Source organism: Musca autumnalis, unplaced genomic scaffold (assembly GCF_047663935.1).
Source record: "Musca autumnalis isolate F117 unplaced genomic scaffold, ASM4766393v1 scaffold_2, whole genome shotgun sequence".
Classification (NCBI taxonomy): domain Eukaryota; kingdom Metazoa; phylum Arthropoda; class Insecta; order Diptera; family Muscidae; genus Musca; species Musca autumnalis.
In genome coordinates, this window is record NW_027411755.1 from 13061566 (window position 1) to 13084301 (window position 22736).

Genomic DNA, 22736 nt, shown 5'->3' on the forward strand with positions numbered 1-22736 from the left:
AAACATTTTTAACGCGTATTTTTAAAATATTTTTTCAAGACGTGGATTTTTAATCATTTTTTTCAAGACGCGAATTTTTTAAAAAAAGTATTTTTTTAAAATATGGATTTTTTTTTAAATTTTACCAACACGTAATTTTTTTAAAAATATTTTTCAAAGACCTTGATTTTTTAAAAATATTTTTCGAAGACGTGGATTTTTTAAAATATTTTCTCAATACGTGGATTTTTTAAAATATTTTCTCAAGACGTGGATTTTTTAAAATATTTTCTCAAGACGTGGATTTTTTAAAATATTTTCTCAAGACGTGGATTTTTTTAAATATTTTCTCAAGACGTGGATTTTTTAAAATATTTTCTCAAGATGTGGATTTTTTTAAATATTTTCTCAAGACGTGGATTTTTTTAAATATTTTCTCAAGACGTGGATTTTTTTTAAATATTTTCTCAAGACGTGGTTTTTTATAAATATTTTCTCAACACGTGGATTTTTTTAAATATTTTCTCAAGACGTGGATTTTTTTAAATATTTTCTCAAGACGTGGATTTTTTTAAATATTTTCTCAAGACGTGGATTTTTTTAAATATTTTCTCAAGACGTGGATTTTTTTTAAATATTTTCTCAAGACGTGGTTTTTTATAAATATTTTCTCAAGACGTGGATTTTTTTAAATATTTTCTCAAGACGTGGATTTTTTTAAATATTTTCTCAAGACGTGGATTTTTTTAAATATTTTCTCAAGACGTGGATTTTTTAAAAAAAATATTTGTTCAAGACTTGGATATTTTTAGAAAAAAATTTTAAGACTTATATTTTTGAAACATTTTTTAAGACGTAGATTCTGGAAATTTTCTTTTTAAGACGTAGATTTTTGAAAACAAATTTCAAAAAAATATCTAAACATTTTTTAAGACGTTTATTTTTTTAAACATTTTTTCAAGACGTAGATATTTTTAAACATATTTTTCAAAACGTAGATTTTTAAATATATTTTTTTCAAAACGTAGATTTTTAAACATATATTTTTATTTTTTAAACATTTTTTTCAAGACGTAGATATTTTTAAACATATTTTTCAAAACGTAGATTTTTAAATATATTTTTTTCAAAACGTAGATTTTTAAATATATTTTTTTCAAAACGTAGATTTTTAAATATATTTTTTTCAAAACGTAGATTTTTAAATATATTTTTTTCAAAACGTAGATTTTTAAATATATTTTTTTCAAAACGTAGATTTTTAAATATATTTTTTTCAAAACGTAGATTTTTAAACATATATTTTTATTTTTTAAACATTTTTTTCAAGAAGTAGATATTTTTAAACATATTTTTCAAAACGTAGATTTTTAAAAATATTTGATTTTGATTTTTTTAAATACTTCTTCAAGGCGTGAATTTTTTTAAAATATTTTTAAGGCGATTTTTTTTTTAAATATTTTTCCAGACGTGTGTTTTCTTTGTAAACACATTTCTTAATGACATGGATTTTTAAAATATTTTTTTAAAGCGCGGATTTTTACAATTTTTTTTTTAAAGACCTGGATATTTTGAATAATATTTTTTAGACTTCGACTTTTTAACGAATAATTTTTAAGGACTTGATTTTTTTAAAAAAATATTCTTTTAAAACGTGGATTTTTTTAAAATTTTTTTTTAATACGTGGATTTAGTTTAAATTTCAATAATTTTTTAACATTTTTCAAGACTTTCTGTGCCTCGGCTGTTTTTTGTTTGTTTTGTTTATTGTTGAAGATTCAATCTCATTTTCGATTGTTTGAGTGGAGTATTCCCCAATTGGCTCAACTTCATTTATTACCCTCTATTACAGAGAGTAATGTTTTTCAAAACGAACTGACAGTGTTGCAAAATTTTACTGATCGCTACCAATATCATGATTTCAAATTGAGAAGCCAATTGATAATTCCCTTCGCCGGGATGAAATCATGATATTGGTAGCGATCAGTAAAATTTTGCAACACTGTCAGTTCGTTTTGAAAAACATTACTCTCTGTAATAGAGGGTAATAAATGAAGTTGAGCCAATGGGGGAATACTCCACTCAAACAATCGAAAATTTTTCAAGACTAATATTTTAAAAACATTTTTTCAAGATTAGGATTTTTTTAAAATATTTTTTTAAGGCGCGGTTGTTTTAAAAGTTTATTCTAAAGACGAGGATTTTTAAAAAAAATTTAGTACTCCAATTTTTTTATTTTAAAAAAATATTTTTTCAGGACGTGGATTTCCTAAAAACATTTTTTCAAGACCCGGATTTGTTAAAAAAATTTCTTCAAGGCGTGGATTTTTTAAATATTTATTTCAAGACGTGGAAAATTCAGGACGTGGATTTTTTAAAAACATTTTTTCAAGACCCGGATTTTTTAAAAAAATTTCTTCAAGGCGTGGACTTTTTAAATATTTATTTCAAGACGTGGAAAATTCAGGACGTGGATTTTTTAAAAATATTTTTTTCACGACGCGGATTTTTTAAATAAAATATTTTTTCAAGACGCGGAAAATTCAGGACGTGGATTTTTTTTAAAAATATTTTTTTCAGGACGCGGATTTTTTAAATAAAATATTTTTTCAAGACGTGGAAAATTCAGGACGTGGACTTTTTAAAAATATTTTTTTCAGGACGCGGATTTTTTAAATAAAATATTTTTTCAAGACGTGGAAAATTTAGGACGTGAATTTTGAAATATATTTTTTTCAAGACGCGGATTTTTTAAATAAAATATTTTTTCAAGACGTGGAATTTTAAATAAAATATTTTTTCAAGACGTGGAATTTAAGAAAAAGATTTTTTCAAGACACAGATTTTTTTTCAAAAAATATTTTTCCAAGTCACAGATTTTTTTTTTAAAAAAAAATATGTTTTCATGGATTTTTAAAAACATTTTTCAAGACGCGGATTTTTTAAAAAATGTTTTTTAAGGCGAGGAGTTTTTAAAAATATTTATTCTAGATGGGGTTTTTTAAAACATTTTATCGTGGATTTTTTAAAAATATTTTTTGCATAATTTTTTATGACGTGGATTTTAAAATTTTTTTTTCAAGACGTGAGTTTTTAAAAAATATTTTTAACATGTTGATTTTTTTAAAAAAATATTTTTAAGAAGTGGAATTTAAAAAAAAACAAGTAAAAAAGTATCAGTCGGCTTTGCCGACAGAGATATACCCTCAGCCTGTGCAAATTGAAACACTTTGTTTCACAAAAAACTTATGTAGTTAGGGGGTTTCAAAATTTTGGTCGTATGAACCGACAAACATGTTGATTAGGATTAAAGTTCAAAAATTTTGCGGAAAAGGTACTTAAACGAATGGACCGACATAGACCATGGGGGTGCCATAGGGGGTTTTTACACCCTTCGGGCTGTTTTCTCAAGAAGTATGGACTTGCCCCTGAAACAACTTTAACCATCGTAATTGAGGCATCGAATGTAAATTGCTTCAACAAAAATCAAAGTGATTCAATAGCAGGTCTTAAAGTGAACTTATCCAAAATTTTGTGTGGGAGGTACGGGATGGAGTGGACAAATATAGTCCATATTCGAACCTGATCTATATCTGGTAGATATTATGATAATGTGTAAAGTATGGACCAAATCGGTCACTCCCATCAAGAGTTATCGTGCGCACAATTTTTCCGAATATTTTTGAACTTTTGTGGGGTAGGTACCTGAAGGAGTGGACCGATAAGGCTTATCTACAAACTTAAAGTAAGTTTGGAAACAATATTACGAAGGCCAAATTTTGGCCGGAATCGGCATATCCGTTCGAGAATTATCTTGCGCTTCCACCCATAAACATGGTGTCATAGGGTTTGTTTTTCAACTTTCAGGCTATTTTTTCAGGAAGTATGGACTTGCCCCTGAGGAAACTTGTACCGTCGTATAGGGGACAGTGAATACAAGATGTTACAACAAAAACCGAGGCGATTCGAGAGCAGGTCCTAAACTGAACTTTTCCGAAATTTTGTGTGGGAGGTACTCGAAGGAGTTTACCGATTGAGTCCATATTGGAACTTCATCTAATTCTGGTAGAAATTTCATAATGTGCAAAGTATGGACCAAATCGGTTACTCCCTTCAAGAGTTATCGTACGCACAAATTTTCCGAACATTTTCGAACTTTTGTGGGGGAGGTACCGGAAGGAGTGGACCGATATAATCCATCTTTAAACTTGAACTAAGTTTGGACATAATATTACGAAAGCCAAATTTTGGACCGAATCGGCAGATCCGTTCGAGAGTTTTCTTGCTCTCCAACCACTACACACGGTGTCATAGGGTTTTTTGTAACTTTCAGGCTATTTTCTCAGAAAGTATGGACTTGCCCCTAATGAAACTTACAGCGTCGGATAGAGGACAGCGAATACAACTTGCGTAAACAAAAATCAAAGCGATTCGAGACCTGGTCCTAAACTGAACTTTTCCGAAATTTGGTGTGGGAGGTACCCGAAGGAGTGGACCGATTGAGTCCATATTGGAACCTCATCTAAGTTTGGTAGTAATTACACGATATGCAAAGTATGGACCAAATCGGTTATTCCCTACAAGAGTTATCGTGCGCACAAGTTTTGCGACAATTTTTGAACATTTGTGGGGGAGGTACCTGAAGGAGTGGACCTATATGGCCCATCTTCGAACTTAAATCAAATCTGGACAAAATATTTCGATACCCAAAATTTTAACCGAATCGATTGATCCGTTCGAGAGTTATCGTGCGCACCAGCCAGCCAGACAGACAGACGGACAGACAGACAGACGGACGGACATTGCTAGATCTACTCAAAATTGTCTGAAACGGATATCGTACAAACATACTTGGGGTCTAAAACCATTATTTCGATGAGGCACATTTTTGGTCGTATCAAAGTGTAAATACCCTCTTTAGCCTAAAGGCTGAGGGTATAAAAATTAAAAGTTGTTTTTATTGCACTGACCTCAAGCCAAACTAATTTAAGAAAGAAGACTAAGTCCAAAGGTCACCTAAAATCATAAAAAAATTTTAAAAAAAATGTTCAAGACGTGGACTTATTTTAAAAAATACTGTTCAAAACGTAGATTTATTTTAAAAATATTTTTCAAGACGTTGATTAATTTTGAGAATATTTTCCAAGACGTTGACTTTTTAAATGTTGCTTTAGACCAGAGTTATTGTAAAATATAAGCTTCCAGACGTGGATTTCTCAAAAAAAAATATTTTTTCAACACGTGAATTTTTAAAAAAATATTTTTTCAAGACGTGGATTTCTTAAAAAACATTTTTTCAAGACCTCGATTTTTGAAAAATATTTTCTGTAAATATGGATTTTTTAAACATGTTTTTAAATTTTGTTTGATGTGGAAGTGGATGTTTTGAAATATTTATTAAAGACTTGGATTGTTTTAAATAAATATTTTTCAAGAATGAGCATCTTTTTTATATACATATTTTAAATTTTTGAAATTTTTTTTTTTCAAAATTGGGTTTTTCTAAAAATAATTTTTAAACGTCGATTTTTTTCTTCAAGACCTGATTTTCTTTAAAAATGTTTTTTCAAGACAGATAGATTTTTTTTTAATATTTTTTCAGTGAACCATAGTGAACCAAATCTTTTCGATTTTCATTAAGTAAATATGCCTCCATTTGAATATCGCCTGAATTTGTGTCCTGATTTGCCGGATGACATTAAAAAGATCGCCATTGAACAGGGTGAAAGTGAAGAGACCCGGGCTCAAAAAATTGAAGAATTTCGTAATTATATTCACAAACATAATGGCTGCCAGCCACATCGCACAGATGATGAGTATTTGATGAGATTCTTGAGGGCTCGATATTGGGATATACCTCTTAGCTATAAGTTGGTAAGTAGGGAATGTTGTCAATGTCTCATTTTCACACTCTAACTGATGCTGCTGATTCATTATTTCAGATTTGTAATTATTACAAATTCCGAGACCAGAATAAATCGTATTTTGAAAAGGTGCGTCCATTTGAACTCACCTATATAGCGTCGAAAGACATCGTGGATGTGACACCGTACAGAGATCGATGTGGCCGCCGTATAATGATTTATCGTTTTGGTTTGTGGAAACCTAGCGAAATCACCACCGATGATATATTTCGTGCCACAATTTGCCTCCTGGAAATGGGCAGCATGGAACCCATTAATCAGGTTGTGGGTGGAATTGGTATTTTTGATTTGCAGGGAATTTCCTTCAACCATATTTTACATTTAAGTCCAAGCGTGGCATCGAAGATGATAGCATTGATGGTGGTAAGTTGGGCGGGGAAAAGGGGATGGAGATTTTAGAGGAATTTAAATGAAAAAAGATTTTTGGTTTCTTTTGCAGACATCTATGCCCACCAGAGTTGACTCCCTTCACATTGTTAATCAGAATTTCATTTTTAATGCTGCTCTGAAGATCTTTCATCCATTTTTAGATGCCGAAATGCGGGAACATTTATTTATACATGGTTCGAATATGGCATCGCTGCATAAACACATTGATCCAGATTGTTTGCCGAAGAGGTGAGAGGTTTTTTGAGGTTATGTTTTAAGCAGAAGTTTCATTTGTTCAGACAAATGCTAAATAGTAGTAGAGACACAAACCACCACATAAGTTCGCATCATTATCGAATGTGCAGGTTTCACAATGAACGATATATTGTGAGTCCGTATTGAGATTGCACCCAAAACCTAACCTATAAAAATTAAATATATTTTGAGGTTATGCTTGAATGTGGTTAAAGAAGCAAATTACAATCGTTGTCCCTGTTTTATCCTCTCCATATTTACATTTATATTCTGAAATTTTTTTCCTTTCTCTTCCAGATATGGTGGAACTTTGGATGACTTCTCAGCCACCGCCTGGATTGAGGCCATTAAAGATGACAAAGAAGTGCAGCAGCAGTTGGGGAAGCAAGGATATGTGATGTAAACCATAGAACTAATCTAAGTTTTTAGGAAATAAGGCAACAGAACAAATAAATAAAATCATATCGTTTTTATTGAAGATCCCTTTTCCGATTCTAGAGCACCATAATTTCTCCATTTATATACTAGCATAACCGCTCAAGGCATTTGCGGAAGGATAATGTGATCTCAGCAGCATACAACGTTCCTGATCAATCCATAGGGTACGCCGCTTCAACATAATTTCTCGTTCTAAAGTACTGCGCGTTTGCATTAGCTTAGTTTTAACCTGTTCCGCTTCATCCAACTCCTGTAGCATAGCAGTCACGCCACTTTGTATGGAAGCAACTTCATCGATGAGATGCTGTTGAGCTGCATCACGACAATTCTCAACATTTGGACGGAAGCTACGATTATCCATACGGGTTTGTGCCACCTTCATGGCGGCATCGAAACTTCGTACTGCTCGATGGAGATTTTCAATACGTGTCTCAGTGTCGGCCAGCTTTTGAAGGCACTGCAAAGAGAGAGAGAAAGAAAAGCAGAAGGGGACTTTTTAAAATAAGTAGTCAGATAGTCTTTTTAGAAGATTTCATAAATGAAAGCAAAGCGAGAGGCTTTATATAGAAACCTTTCTCCGACTGGCCTAGCATTAGAATATTTATCAACCACCGCAATGGGCGCCATGGTGGTTGAAATGACACTATCTAACAACTCAGCATTTATTACGGTGACATTACTTCCAAATAATCATTTTAATCTGAAGGAAGCCCAAATTTATCATGTCTCATATTAGTTCACAGTTGTGAGGTAAATACCGTTGTGCACTGTGGGATTTTAGGTGATTCCATTCTATATACTGTGTTATATTCTAGATACTGATACAGCAGTTTTAACCTAAGAGGGCGACTGCAAATTTTAAAGTAATACTTTATGTTAGCGGGCAGCAAGTTTTAAGTTAGCCATTCCTAAGGAAAAGGAACTGCTGATCAAGCTTCAGAAATCTGGGGCGCCACTGTGTTGTTGTTGTAGCAACGCATATATGTTCGTTCGTGTATTATTTCAGTTATCAAGTTCCTCTGTATCTAGACTCAAGAATTCTGCAACCTGGACTGGTTGCGTCCATAAATAATGAGGAGAAAGGTGAGTGGGGTTAGCTGGGCAGTTGAACAAAATCCAGAGTATCGTGTGGTCCCAATCCACATGCTGGGCATATGTTGGGTATCGTGGCGTCAATTCTGGCCCAATACGAATTGAGGCGGCTGCAACGTCCGGATCTTAATTGAGCTAAAACCACTCGTGTTTGCCTTGGCAGCCGGCGTTCTTCTGCTGCGATGGATGGGGGATGGTCTCCAAGTACGGCATTCACACTGTATCTTCGTACTGCTTGCGCAACCATGTTGGTGTGAATGCGATTCAAGCCTGCCTGATAGGCTCGATGATTTAGCGGTTCTCTTTTATACCTTTGGACCTCTCTCTATAGATCATGAAGGTCTCTCCTGACGTGCCTGGGTGGGGGGGGAGCCTGTCCATTAAATTGTGACAGGGATGCTCACTGCAGTAACACCCAAGCAGGTACTGCATCGACAACATCTTATTGTGCTGACGCACCGGTAAAACCTTCGCCTCCTCATGAAGATGATCCACTGGTGTCATGAGGAGGCACACTGTTGCAGTCCTCAGGGCGGCATTCTGGCAGGTTTGAATCTTCTTCCACTGCGATGCGCCAAACTTTGCGGGCCACGCTGGCGCCGCATAGCTTACCACAGACCGGCCTATTGCATTGTAGGTTGTCAACAAGGTTTCTTTATCAGCACCCCAAGTGCTTCTGATCTTATTGCAAATAGCTGTGGCATGCGCGGACGACTTGGACATGCTATCGAATTTATTTTAGGGTAGTTAGTGGTCGGAATCAGTGCACCATCGACCAATATGTTCAGTTGGAGCCTCATCTCAGCTGTCCATGTGGTGAACAGCGTAGCTGTGTATTTAGCGGATATTTTCATATTCCTCAGATGGAAGAACTGCACTAGGTCAGCTATGTAGACATTTAACCTATTACATATGTCATCGACGAAAGGACCCGACGCCAAGATCGTACAATCATCCGCATACATCACGATCTCTATGTCGTCTGGAGGGTGTGGAATTTCAGAAAGGTAGAGGTTAAACAGTTTCGGAGATATCACCCCTCCTTGGGGAACTCCCTGTTTCACTTTACGGGTTTTGGACTTCTTGTTTCTGAATTCTACAAACGACTGGCGTCCACACAAATAGTTGATTACCCAACGTTTCAAACATGGCTGGAGATTAGTTTACTCTATATCCTCGAACAGCTTGGCATGGTTGACGGTATTGAAGGCCTTCGATAGGTCAAGAGCCACCATGACTGTTCGGTCGCTCGGCCTTTTCTGGTTCAGTCCTCTACTAATATGTGTGGATATGGCGTCTAATGCTGTTGTAGTACTATGCATTTTCCGAAATCCATGTTGATGTTGGGCAACTGGTAAACACCTTCTCATCGTGGGGAGGAGTTACGCCTCTTTTCTACTGGCGACAGGAGTGAAATCGGCCTGTACGATTCACCCCTGCTGGCATCCTTGCCAGGCTTCAGTAGCGGGACCATCCTGCCAACTTTCCAGGCATCTGGTACAACATGGGTGGCTAACGATAGGTTGAGAACACTTGTTAAATACTTAACTCCAGGTTCATCCAGCTGCTTAAGCATTACCATCGATATTCGGTGCGGGCCCAACGCTTTGGATGATTTAGCGTTTCGGATGGCATCTGCAACATCGCTCATCGTAAATTGTGGTGGTACCTCCTCGGCTGGAAGAGCTTTTCTTATACGGCGTAGCACACTTCTCTTCGCCTTATCACTCTCGGGGTGCTCTATGAACTGCCGGTTAAAATAACACGCGCACCTCTTTGGGTAAGTTACTGTCACCCCGTTGAAAGTAACAGTCGTTCTGTCATCCTTCATTTCCGTACTCGAGAGTGATTTAACCGTTGCCCACAATTTACTTATTCCTGCACCAATGTTGCATTGCTTCAGATGGTCTAGCCACTTTTTCCGCTTATGTTTGCCTTCTAGCCTGTTGACTTCAAGAGTAAGTTCTCTAACACTTGGGTCTTCGGGGTTCGTACGACGAAGCTCATCACGTTCATTTGCTAGTCCCGTCGCCTCTGCTGGGAAATTTGGTCTTATTTCGGGTATTCGACCAGCAGGTATGTAGCGAGCGGCTCGGGTCATCTCGGATATAGACAGCTCCGAGCCTAGTTTTTATAGTAAATGAGGACCACTGCATTGAAACCTTTGTAGGGATACCTGGCATAACTAGCATGTCAACTGATCTGAAAAATTACATCATCTGCCTTTCATCAGCAGGCTGTCCAACTTCGTTTTCTTCGTTGTGCCCTGCGTTATATGCCTGAATTAGTTCGCTTTTGGAGGGTAATAATCTTCTGGTGCTAGTGGACTTTAACGCTCATCATGAACTTTGACATTCGGTCTTAGACAATGCGCTGGTGGACCAAATTGCACGACGAACGATGATGCTTCTATGATGACAAGAGGGGATTGACACAGCTCGATAGGCATCATCATTGTAGCAAACTGTACGATAAATGACGTGTCTTGGCAAATATTGATTTCCCTTAGGGTGACGTAGGGGATGGAAAATACCAAGGAACTGTCCTGACCGGCTTTAACATGGGAAAGCCCAGGATTTATCTTGGTCCCTCTTTCATCTCAAGTGGACACTGACCTCCCCGTGGTGTCACCTGGGTAGCTGCCTTCAACACCCGTTAAAGATAGTGAGATAACATGTGCCGCGCGTTCACCCATAAGAACGTTAAAAACTTGGGTTTGGGCGTCGGGTTAGTAACCCTCCGCTAGAAAAAACATCCTACTATGAAAAAACGAAAGAAAAGAAAAACAAACCCCTCTAAAGTTGACGAACCCCGCAAACGTTTTAAGGACCATGATCTGCGAATCTGCACCTGGAATGTTCGCACTCTTTATAGAGAAGGTGCAGTTTACGCATTGGCAGTACAAGGCTGACATTACTGCCATACAGGAAATACGATGGAACGGAAAAGGCGTCACAACAACACCTAAAGGTGACGCACTGTATTATAGCTGCCATGACACAAAGCATGAGTTTGGTTGCGGTTTTGTAGGTCGGAGGTTAAAACATCTTGTCTCCAGCTTCACCCCAGTGAATGAAAGACTCGCTGCAATTCGATTAAAAGCAAAATTCTTCAACATCAGCTTTATTTGCGCTCATGCTCCCACTGAAGACAAGGACGAACAGGCCAAAGATATATTTTACGAGCGCTTAGAAGAAACATATGACCGTTGCCCTGCCAATGACATTAAAATCATTCTAGGCGATTCTAATGCCAAAATAGGAAAGGAGAATATCTTTGGCCCAACAGTGAAACTTCTGACAATGGTATGAGGCTGATAGACTTTGCAGCTGCAAAAAACATGGCAGTTAGCAGTACCAGATTTAAGCATCTGGATATCCATAAGGGCACCTGGCTGTCTCCAGATCAAAGAACAAGAAATCAAATTGATCACGTTGTGATAGATGGAAGACATGCATCAAGCGTGTTGGATGTACGATCATTCCGAGGCGCAAAGATTGATTTGGACCATTACCTTGTTGCAGCTAAGGTACGCACCCGCTTAAACGTAGCAAACAAAGTACGAACAGACACAACACGAAAGTTAGCCACAGCATATTCCACTCAACTGGCCCAATTGCTTAATCAAAGCACTCCTCATCCCGATAACATTTCAGCGCAATGGCAAAGCATTGCCCACTCCATGCAAACAGCCCCAAAATCCATACTTGGATACCAAGGAATCCATGGTATGACCAGGAGTGTCATGCTGCTACCGAAGAGAAAAATGCGGCATATAGAGCTACTTTACAATCAGTAGCAACGCGTAGCGCACGAGAGAGATATCGGGAGAAAAGGAGAGAAGAGAAACGTCTTTTCCGCAAGAAAAAGAGAGAAATGGAAAAGCGGGAGTGTGAAAAAATCGAGATGTACAGGAGCCAGAATGAAGTCCGAAAATTCCACCAAAGAGTCAAGCATCAAACTGATGGCTTTGGTACAGGAACATCCTCCTGTAGAGACCAGCAAGGCAATTTGGTAACTGATACAGATAGGGTGCTCAGGATATGGAAAGAACATTTTTCAAAACTGTTGGTATCCAATAGCAGCGAAGACGACGAAGATACCACAGATCCAATACCAGAAAATGGTTTTGAATATATACCGCCCAGACAAGATGAGGTAAAGACAGAAATAAATCGGCTGAAGAATAATAAGGCAGCAGGAGCTGATGGCCTACCAGCCGAGCTGTTTAAAACCGTAGGCGGCACGCTGATAAGGTGTATGCATCAGCTAGTTAGCTCCATCTGGCAGGAAGAACGCGTACCGACGATTGGAACTTGAGCATCCTGTGTCCCGTCCATAAGAAAGGAGATAAGACTTTATGCTCCATCTATATAGGGGCATAAGTCTTCTCCCTATCGCTTACAAGATAGTGTCATGCATATTGTGCGAACGACCAAAGCCCATGGTCAACGAAATAATTGCACCATACCAATGCGGCTTTAGACCTGGACCATTCCAATACGGCTTTAGACCTAGCAAGTCTACCATTGACCAGATAGTTACCCTGCGGCAAATCCTGGAAAAGACCCAAGAGATGCAGATCGACACCTACCACTTTTTGGGGATTATAAAGCAGCCTTCGACAGCCCGCTACGTTCAAAGGTATTCCAAGCAAAGTCTGAATTTGGTATCCCCGCAAAGCTCTTTCGGCTGTGTAAAATGACTCTAACTAACACAAGATCTTCATTTAAAATAGGAAAGAACCGCTCCGAAGAGTTTTGTACCAAAAGAGGTTTCAGGCAAGGTGGCATCTCTTGTGTGTGTGTGATCTTTTCAACATCCTGCTAGAAAAGGTTATACGAGAGGCAAACGTCAAAAGAAGTGACACAATCTACACCAATAGTCACATGTTACTTGCTTATGCTGATGATATAGACATCATGGGACGTTTAGTAAAAGAAGTAACCGATACTTTTATGAAGGTCGAAGGAGAATCTGCTAAAGTGGGTCTGGCGGTAAACGGCGAGAAGACAAAGCTGATGGTGTCGACGCGCAATGCATCCATTGAGCTCGGACCGACTGTGGAAGTTGGTTCCTATAGTTAAACGTATCGAGATGCAGCGATTACGTTGGCTAGGCCATATAATAAGAGTGAGCGATGATGAACCCGCCAAAAAGACCTATAAATTCGAGCCACATGGCGGTGCACGCAGAATTGGCAGGCCAAAGAAAAGAAGCGAAGCACGAAACAGAGAGAATTGGAGATCTTTTCTTAGTTCGGTCTATGGGACAAATGTTCTGTAATGGGCCAGCTAAGTAAGTAAGTAGTAGCTCAGACCATCTTACAACCATCGCCTCCGTTAAGACACCATTCGACTTCATAACCTCTGATTGATTGACAAGGGCTCAGATTCTCGGGTAGCTGAGAGAATTTTCCGGAACAACTGCAGCCGCTCGCTATATACCTGCTGGTGTGGAATACCCGCAAATAAACTGAATTTCCCAGCAAAGGCGACGGCGGTATCAAATGAGTGTGAAGAACTTCGTTGTACAAACCCTGAATACCCTATAAACATAATCATTGCAGCACTCGGTACGATAAATGATGCGTCTTGGCACACCGTCATTACCCATGACTCAGATCATCTTCCCATCATCGTCTCCGTAACAGACTACCCTACCTCATATCCTCTGACTGATTTGCAAGAGTTCAGAGAATTTACCAATCACCGCTTCAGAGAGCTGCACATTCCCTCAGATCCTAGAGTAGCTGGTAGAATTTTCCGGGACATCATCATAGCGGAAATCCCTCGCTACATACCTGCTGTTTGAAATTAGGCCCTATTTCCAGGCAGAGACGACAGGACTAACACATGAGCGTGATGAGCGTCGTAGTACGAAACCTGGAATATCCGAAATTAGGCTGAATTTCCCAGCAGAGGCGACAGGACTATCACATGAGTGTGATGAACTTCGTCGTTCTAACCTTGAATATCCTCTAGACATCATCATTGTAGTACTCAGTACGATAAATGACGTGTCGTGGCAACCCGTCTTTTTCCCTTGGCTCAGACCATTACCATTGGGATTTTGTGTGGGCCCAACGCTTTGGATGATTTCGTGTTTTGGATGACGATCGTCGTAAATTGTGGTGGTACCTCCTCGGTTGAGACGGCTCTTATACGGCGTAGCACACTCCTCTTCGTTCTACCACTATCGGTTAAAATAACACTCGCACTCTTCGGACTCTTCACGCCGTTGAAAGTAACAGCCGTTCTGTCATCCTTCGATTCCAGATTCGACAGTAATTTAACATTTGGCCTATTTAATCCTGTAAAAATTATACATTGCTTCAGGTGGTCTAGTCAATTTTACCGCTTACGCTCGCCTACTAGCCTCTTGACTTCAAGAGTAAGTTCTCTAACTCTTGGATCTTCAGGGTTCGTACGACGAAGTTCACCAATCTTATATGTTTTTCCGTTTTTTTAGGTCTAAATTCGCGTAGGGAGCGACTGCAGCTGTGATGTCTCTGAAGCGGTGATTGATAAATTCTCTGAACCCCTTTCAAATCAGTCAGAGGTTATGAAGTCGGTTAGTTTGTTCACGGAGACGACTTCATAACCTCTGACTGATTTGCAAGGGGTTCAGAGAATTTACCAGTCACCGCTTCAGAGACATTATCACAGCTGCAGTCACTCCCTACCCGAAATTATACCTAATTTCCCAGCAGAGGCGACGGAAAAACATATTAGAATGATGAACTTCGTCGTACGAACCCTGAAGATCCAATAGTTAGAGAACTTACTCTTGAAGTCAAGAGGCTAGTAAGCGGTAAAATTGGCTAGACCACCTGAAGCAATGCATAATTTTTACAGGATTAAATAGGTTGTGCCCAAAGGTTAAATTACTGTCGAATCTGGAATGAAGGATGACAGAACGGTTTTTACTTTCAACGGGTGAAGAGTCCGAAGAGTGCGAGTGTTATTTTAAACCATAGCGATAGTGGTAGAGCGAAGAGGAGTGTGCTACGCCGTATAAGAGCCGTCTCAACCGAGACACCCACCACAATTTACGACGAACGATGTCATCCGAAACACGAAATCATCCAAAGCGTTGGAAAAATCCCAATGGTAATGCTTAAGCCACCATATCATACCAGACGCCTGTAAATTTCGCATGGTGGTCCTACTATTGAAGCCTACTACTGAAGCGAATCGTATAGGCCGATTTCCCTACTGTCGCCAACTGTGAAGCTTCTGGAGGCACTACTCCTCCCCACGGTGATTAGAAATTTCCCAGTTGCCCAACATCTGCATGGATTCCGCAAAATGCCTAGTACCAGTACCAGTAACAGCATTACACGTCATATCCTCACATATCAGTCGAGGTCTGAACCAGAGTAGGCCGTGGGACCGAACAGTCATGGCTGTTCTTGACCACCTCAATTAGGGACGTAGTCGTACACAGACTGTTTAAAAGGGTGGACGCCAGTCGTTTGTGCAATTCAGAAATAAAAAACTTCCTCCAGCCGTGTTTGAGACGTTGTGTAATTGTTGGGCGCCAGTCGTTAGTGGAATTCAGAATAAGAAGTCTAACCCCCATTATTATAAGTCTTCTTTTGTTATAGTTTGGATTTACCGAAAAGATTTATAGCGTTCCGGTTAACCTAAGGTTAAAAGTGGTCATTGAATTTCAAGGAGGAACTTCTTGGCGTTAACTTTCAATGTAAAAATTAAATTTTTAATGCCTCCAAATTGGTTTATTTTGCGGTTTCAAATCCATCAGATAGTAAAAGAACACATATAATAATGGCCCTAAGACCCGCAGAGTGCAACAAAGAGTTTCCTGAGGCGGGGTGATATCTTAACCTCTACCTTTCTGAAATGCCACACCCCATGACCCCAAATATATTGGGTGTAATGTTCACCAGCACAGCTATTTGCGACAAGATCAGAAGTAGAAACAAGGTTCTCAAGTCGCTGACCCACAACACTTTGGTTGGCTTGAAAAAGAAACCTTAAAGCAATAGGCCGATCTGTTCTGATAGCACTATGCAGTGAAATAATATCCAAACCTGCCAAGATACCGACCTGAGGACTGCAACAGGTTGCCTTTTCTTGACACCAGTGGACCATCTTTCCTCAGGGTGACGATCTTACAGCAGCATCAGCCAAACAAGATGTTGTCGACACGGTATCGGCTTGGGTGTTGCCGCCGTGACCATCCCAGCCACAATCTAGTGGACAGGCTTCTTCCACCCAGGCATGTCAGGAAAGGGGTTTTTATTTACTCGAAGACTAAGGTAAACACTAGAGGTTTTAGCCCCGTTAAGATCCGGACGATGCAGCCGCCTGAATATTGGGCGCCACCATTGAGCAAATGAGGCAAAAACCACATCATTTCACCAAAAGCGCTAAAAGCCTCCTAATGCAAAAAGGCCTTTAAGGTCTTCTATAAGAAGCCCTTTAAGGTTTTCTATAAGAAGCCCTTTAAGGTCTTCTATAACTAGCCCCTATAAGAAGTCCTTTGAGGTCTTCTATAAGAATCCTTTTAGGTCTTCGATAAGAATCGTTTCAGGTCTCCTTAAGAAGGCCTTTAAGATCTTCTATGGGAAGCTATTTAAGGTCTCCTATGGGAAGTCCTTTGAGGTCTTCCCTAAGAAGCCCTTTTAGATATTCTATGGGAATTTCTTTAAGGTCTTGCGGAAGGGTTTTCTGATTATGTATGGACACGGCCACCTCGGCTGCAGAATTTGTATATACGAGCGAACATATTTGCGTTGCTACAACATCTTCGTCAACTCTGAAAGCCGAACTATCTTCAATAATCAGAAACCGAAGGCAGGGATTATCAACCTTTGCTAACTACCGCACTGGGCGCCACCTTTGTGAAATTGAGGTAGGAACCTCGTCATTTCATCAAAAGCGCTGACATTTTTCTACTATAAGAAGCCCTTTAAGGTCTTCCATAAGAAGCGCTTTATGGTCTTCTATAAGAAGCCCTTTAAGGTCTTCTATAGGAAGCCCCTTAAGGTCTTCTATAGGAAGCCCTTTAAGATCTTCTATAAGAAGCCCTTTAAGGTCTTCTATAAGAAGTCCTTTAAGGTCTTCTATAAGAAACTCTTTAAGGGGTTCTATTAGAAGCCCTTTTAGGTCTTCTATAAGAAACTCTTTAAGGGGTTCTATTAGAAGCCCTTTTAGGTCTTCTATAAGAAAACATTTAAGGTCTTTTATAAGAAGCCCTTTAAAGTGTTCTATAAGAAGTCTTTTAAGGTCGTCTACAAGAAGACATTTAAGGCCGTCTATAAGAAGACCTTTGAGGTCTTCTATAAGAAGCCCTTTAAGGTCTTCTATAAGAAGGCCTTTAAGATCTTCTATAAGAAGCCCTTTAAGGTCTTCTGTAAGAAGCCCTTTAAGGTTTTCTATAAGAAGCCCTTTAAGGTCTTCAATAGGAAGCCCTTTACGGTCTTCTATAAGAAGCCCTTTAAGGTCTTCTATAAGAAGCCCTTTAAGGTCTTCTATAAGAAGCCCTTTAAGGTCTTCCATAAGAAGCACTTTTAGGTCTTTTATAAGAAGCCCTTTTAGGTCTTCTATAAGTAGCCATTTAACGTCTTCTATAAGAAGCCCTTTAAGGTCTTCTATAAGAAGCCCTTTAAGGTCTTCTATAAGAAGACCTTTAATGTCTTCTATACGAAGGTCTTCTATAAGAAGCCCTTTAAGGTCTTCTATAAGAAGCCCTTTAAGGTCTTCTATAAGAAGCCCTTTAAGGTCTTCCATAAGAAGCACTTTTAGGTCTTTTATAAGAAGCCCTTTTAGGTCTTCTATAAGTAGCCTTTTAACGTATTCTATAAGAAGGCCTTTAAGGTCTTCTATAGGAAGCCCTTTAAGGTCTTCAATAGGAAGCCCTTTACGGTCTTCTATAAGAAGCCCTTTAAGGTCTTCAAGAGGAAGCCCTTTACGGTCTTCTATAAGAAGCCCTTTAAGGTCTTCTATAAGAAGCCCTTTAAGGTCTTCTATAAGAAGCCCTTTAAGGTCTTTTATAAGAAGCCCTTTAAGGTCTTCTATAAGAAGCCCTTTAAGGTCTTCAATAAGAAGCCCTTGAAGGTCTTCTATAAGAAGCCCTTGAAGGTCTTCTATAAGAAGCCCTTGAAGGTCTTCTATAAGAAGCCCTTTTAGGTCTTCTATGAGAAGTCCTGGAAAATTCTCCTGATTCTTTATGGACACAGCCACTGCAGGTTGCAGCATTTTTGAAATAAACACGAACCCCGTGAAGGCGGGGATTATCGGAGTTTACTAGCTACCGCATTGGGCGCCACCATTGTGCAAATGAGCCAACAAAATTGTTACTTCTAAAACCTGTCATTTCACTGAGAGCGCTGTCATTAAGCTCTCAGGGCTTAGGCTAACTACAACATCAAGTTTGTACTTACATCCCTGAGATCAATTTCGAAACGCCGTAAATTCTCCTGGGTACAATTGATCCTGGACACAAATGCCTTTTCCACCACATCAGCTTGGGTTCTTAGATCCCGAGCCGCATTGAGCAATGTTGCATTCAAAGTTTGCCGAAGCTTGACTGACTTCTGACGACATGTCTCACATTCTTCCAGGGTTTCCTTGCTGAAATGTTCCCAGTACTGTTCAGAGGCCTGTCTGGAAGTGTACAAAAGGAACATTAAATTGAGAATTATCGAAGGAAGATCCATAGGTAAGTGGATGGAAAATAAAGAAGGGCTGAGGTTTTTAAACTCACTCTGGTGGCTGCCTTATGGCCCCCGGTCGAAACATGATAGTCGTTGACTTATTATGCAAGTGGGCATTGACCGAATCAATTTCATAGGCTTCCTTTTTATCGCTCCAATCGTATTCCAGGCGTTGGCGTGCAGTACGATTCTCCACTTGCTGCTGTTCAAAATCTTCCAGGGTCTTCTGTAGCAAACGTCTTATTTCGGCAATTAAAGCCAACTCCTTGACCAATTCCTCTTCAGGGGCATCACGAACCAATTCCGTATCTGGACGACCACAACGTTTATCTATGCACTCCTTGGCAATGGATTCGGGAAGACTCAAAACCACAAGAGATTTCTTGAGGCGCACTCTTTCTTCCTCCAGTGTGCTTATTTCATCGGCCATAGCCTTAATGGCAGCTCCCAAGGTGGTCTTCCATTTGTCAATCAAGCGGGCACGCTGGCGCACCATTTCAGTTGTTTCTTGTTGGGTTTTTTCCACCATGGCAGTTATGCGATTCAAAGATGTTTGACAGCTATATTGATTCCTGAGATAGAGGGTGGAAACGGGTTATTAGTTATTTTCTTTAAAGGGTTGGGCGTTATGGTTTACTTAAGAGTCCTATCGAAAATTTGATTGGTGTGCTTGACAGTTTCCAAATTCTTGGCTCTCCATTCGTTAGGGCTGAATCGTGTAATGGAGTAACGATCAACCACAGGTCGAGTTCCCGTAAGACCTGCCATGGGACTCCAATCAACTTTTCCCGTTGCCCAAGGACCAATGGGACCCATCGTTTGTAGGCTGTCTTTAATGGGCATGGTATCTTCGGGTTGTGGCAAGTAGCACGGTGGATTGTTAAATTCGTCCGCCTGAGGATCAATGGACATCTAAAGAAAAGAAAAAGAGATCATAGAAAGCCTTTGCAAATCTATCAGGAAACCAAGTGGAAGTCCTTTAAGTGCTTTTATCATAAGTCCTTTAAGGTCTATGCTATTCTATCAGGAGATAGAAGATGTTCTATGAGAGTCCTTCAGGTGGGTTTTTGAAAAAATATTTTTTAAAAAAATCCACGTTTTGGTGGAATTTTGAAAAAATATTTTTTAAAAAAATCCACGTTTTGGTGGAATTTTGAAAAAATATTTTTTAAAAAAATCCACGTTTTGGTGGAATTTTGAAAAAATATTTTTTAAAAAAATCCAAGTTTTGGTGGGTTCTTAAAAAATATTTTTTAAAAAATCCACGTTTTGGTGGGTTCTTAAAAAATATTTTTTAAAAAATCCACGTTTTGGTGGGTTTTTAAAAAATATTTTTTAAAAAATCCACGTTTTGGTGGGTTCTTAAAAAATATTTTTTAAAAAATCCACGTTTTGGTGGGTTCTTAAAAAATATTTTTTAAAAAATCCACGTTTTGGTGGGTTCTTAAAAAATATTTCTTAAAAAATCCACGTTTTGGTGGGTTCTTAAAAAATATTTTTTAAAAAATCCACCTTTTGGTGGTTTCTTTAAAAATATTTCTTAAAAAATCCAAATTTCGGTGGTTTCTTAAAAAAAATAATTTTTAAAAAATCCAAGTTTTGGTGGCTTCTTAAAAAAAAATTTTTTAAAAAAAAATCCACGTTTTGGTGGCTTCTTAAAAAAATAATTTTTAAAAAATCCACGTTTTGGTGGCTTCTTAAAAAAATAATTTTTAAAAAATCCACGTTTTGGTGGCTTCTTAAAAAAATAATTTTTAAAAAATCCACGTTTTGGTGGCTTCTTAAAAAAATAATTTTTAAAAAATCCACGTTTTGGTGGCTTCTTAAAAAAATAATTTTTAAAAAATCCACGTTTTGGTGGCTTCTTAAAACAATAATTTTTAAAAAATCCACGTTTTGGTGGCTTCTTAAAAAAATAATTTTTAAAAAATCCACGTTTTGGTGGCTTCTTAAAAATAATTTTTAAAAAATCCACGTTTTGATGGCTTCTTAAAACAATAATTTTTAAAAAATCCACGTTTTGGTGGCTTCTTAAAAAAATAATTTTTAAAAAATCCACGTTTTGGTGGCTTCTTAAAAATAATTTTTAAAAAATCCACGTTTTGATGGCTTCTTAAAACAATAATTTTTAAAAAATCCACGTTTTGGTGGCTTCTTAAAAAAATAATTTTTAAAAAATCCACGTTTTGTGGCTTCTTAAAAAAATAATTTTTAAAAAATCCACGTTTTGGTGGCTTCTTAAAAAAATAATTTTTAAAAAATCCACGTTTTGGTGGCTTCTTAAAAAAATAATTTTTAAAAAATCCACGTTTTGGTGGCTTCTTAAAAAAATAATTTTTAAAAAATCCACGTTTTGGTGGCTTCTTAAAAAAATAATTTTTAAAAAATCCACGTTTTGGTGGCTTCTTAAAAAAATAATTTTTAAAAAATCCACGTTTTGGTGGCTTCTTAAAAAAATAATTTTTAAAAAATCCACGTTTTGGTGGCTTCTTAAAAAAATAATTTTTAAAAAATCCACGTTTTGGTGGCTTCTTAAAAAAATAATTTTTAAAAAATCCACGTTTTGGTGGCTTCTTAAAAAAATAATTTTTAAAAAATCCACGTTTTGGTGGCTTCTTAAAAAAATAATTTTTAAAAAATCCACGTTTTGGTGGCTTCTTAAAAAAATAATTTTTAAAAAATCCACGTTTTGGTGGCTTCTTAAAAAAATAATTTTTAAAAAATCCACGTTTTGGTGGCTTCTTAAAAAAATAATTTTTAAAAAATCCACGTTTTGGTGGCTTCTTAAAAAAATAATTTTTAAAAAATCCACGTTTTGGTGGCTTCTTAAAAAAATAAATTTTAAAAAATCCACGATTTGGTGGCTTCTTAAAAAAATAATTTTTAAAAAATCCACGTTTTGGTGGCTTCTTAAAAAAATATTTCTTAAAAAAGTCACGATTTGGAGGCTTCTTAAAAAATATTTTTTTAACAAATCCACTTTTTGGTGAGTTCTTTAAAAATATTTCTTAAAAAATCCACCTTTTGGTGGGTTCTTTAAAAATATTTCTTAAAAAATCCAAATTTTGGTGGCTTCTTAAAAAAATAATTTTTAAAATATCCACGATTTGGTGGTTTCTTAAAAAAAATAATTTTTAAAAAAATCCAAGTTTTGGTGTCTTCTTAAAAAATATTTTTTTAAAAAAAAATCCAAGTTTTCGTGGCTTCTTAAAAAAATAATTTTTAAAAAATCAACGTTTTTGGTGGCTTCTTGAAAAAAATATTTTTTAAAAATCCACGTTTTGGTGGGTTCTGGAAAAAATATTTTTTGAAAAAATTCACGTTTTGATGGGTTCTTGAAAAAATATTTTTTAAAAAATCCACGTTTTGGTGGCTTCTTAAAAATAATTTTTAAAAAATCCACGTTTTGGTGGCTTCTTAAAAATAATTTTTAAAAAATCCACGTTTTGATGGCTTCTTAAAACAATAATTTTTAAAAAATCCACGTTTTGGTGGCTTCTTAAAAAAATAATTTTAAAAAAATCCACGTTTTGTGGCTTCTTAAAAAAATAATTTTTGAAAAAATCCACGTTTTGGTGGCTTCTTAAAAAAATAATTTTTAAAAAATCCACGTTTTGGTGGCTTCTTAAAAAAATAATTTTTAAAAAATCCACGTTTTGGTGGCTTCTGGAAAAAATATTTCTTAAAAAAGTCACGATTTGGTGGGTTCCATGTTTTGGTGGCTTCTTAAAAAAATAATTTTTAATAAAATCCACGTTTTGGTGGCTTCTTGAAAAAAATATTTTTTAAAAATCCACGTTTTGGTGGGTTCTGGAAAAAATATTTTTTGAAAAAATTTACGTTTTGGTGGGTTCTTGAAAAAATATTTTTTTAAAAAATCCACGTTTTGGTGGGTTCTTGAAAAAATATTTTTTAAAAAATCCACGTTGTGGTGGAAGCCCTTTAAGGTCTTCTATAAGAAGCCCTTTATGACCCTCTATAGGAAGCCCTTTAAG

At 37.2% G+C, this 22736-nt stretch overlaps 2 protein-coding genes across 2 annotated transcripts in view; one reads left to right on the plus strand and one right to left on the minus strand.

Moving 5' to 3' along the window:
• LOC141393680 (alpha-tocopherol transfer protein-like) overlaps positions 1-7005 on the plus strand; it is a 24421-nt gene extending 17416 nt beyond the window's left edge. Inside the window, exons 2-5 of the mRNA XM_073967026.1 lie at positions 5582-5853; positions 5922-6266; positions 6343-6521; positions 6825-7005. Coding sequence (XP_073823127.1) covers positions 5626-5853; positions 5922-6266; positions 6343-6521; positions 6825-6930 — 858 coding nt within the window. The 5' untranslated portion in view covers positions 5582-5625 and the 3' untranslated portion in view covers positions 6931-7005. The remainder of the gene's footprint in view (positions 1-5581; positions 5854-5921; positions 6267-6342; positions 6522-6824) is intronic.
• The window catches only part of Tektin-A (Tektin A), a 16140-nt gene continuing 381 nt past the window's right edge, over positions 6978-22736 (minus strand). The window contains exons 3-6 of the mRNA XM_073967024.1: positions 19379-19653; positions 18792-19313; positions 18469-18691; positions 6978-7422 (exon numbers count right to left, since the gene is read on the minus strand). Of these exons, the coding sequence (XP_073823125.1) occupies positions 7045-7422; positions 18469-18691; positions 18792-19313; positions 19379-19653 (1398 nt within the window). The 3' untranslated portion in view covers positions 6978-7044. The remainder of the gene's footprint in view (positions 7423-18468; positions 18692-18791; positions 19314-19378; positions 19654-22736) is intronic.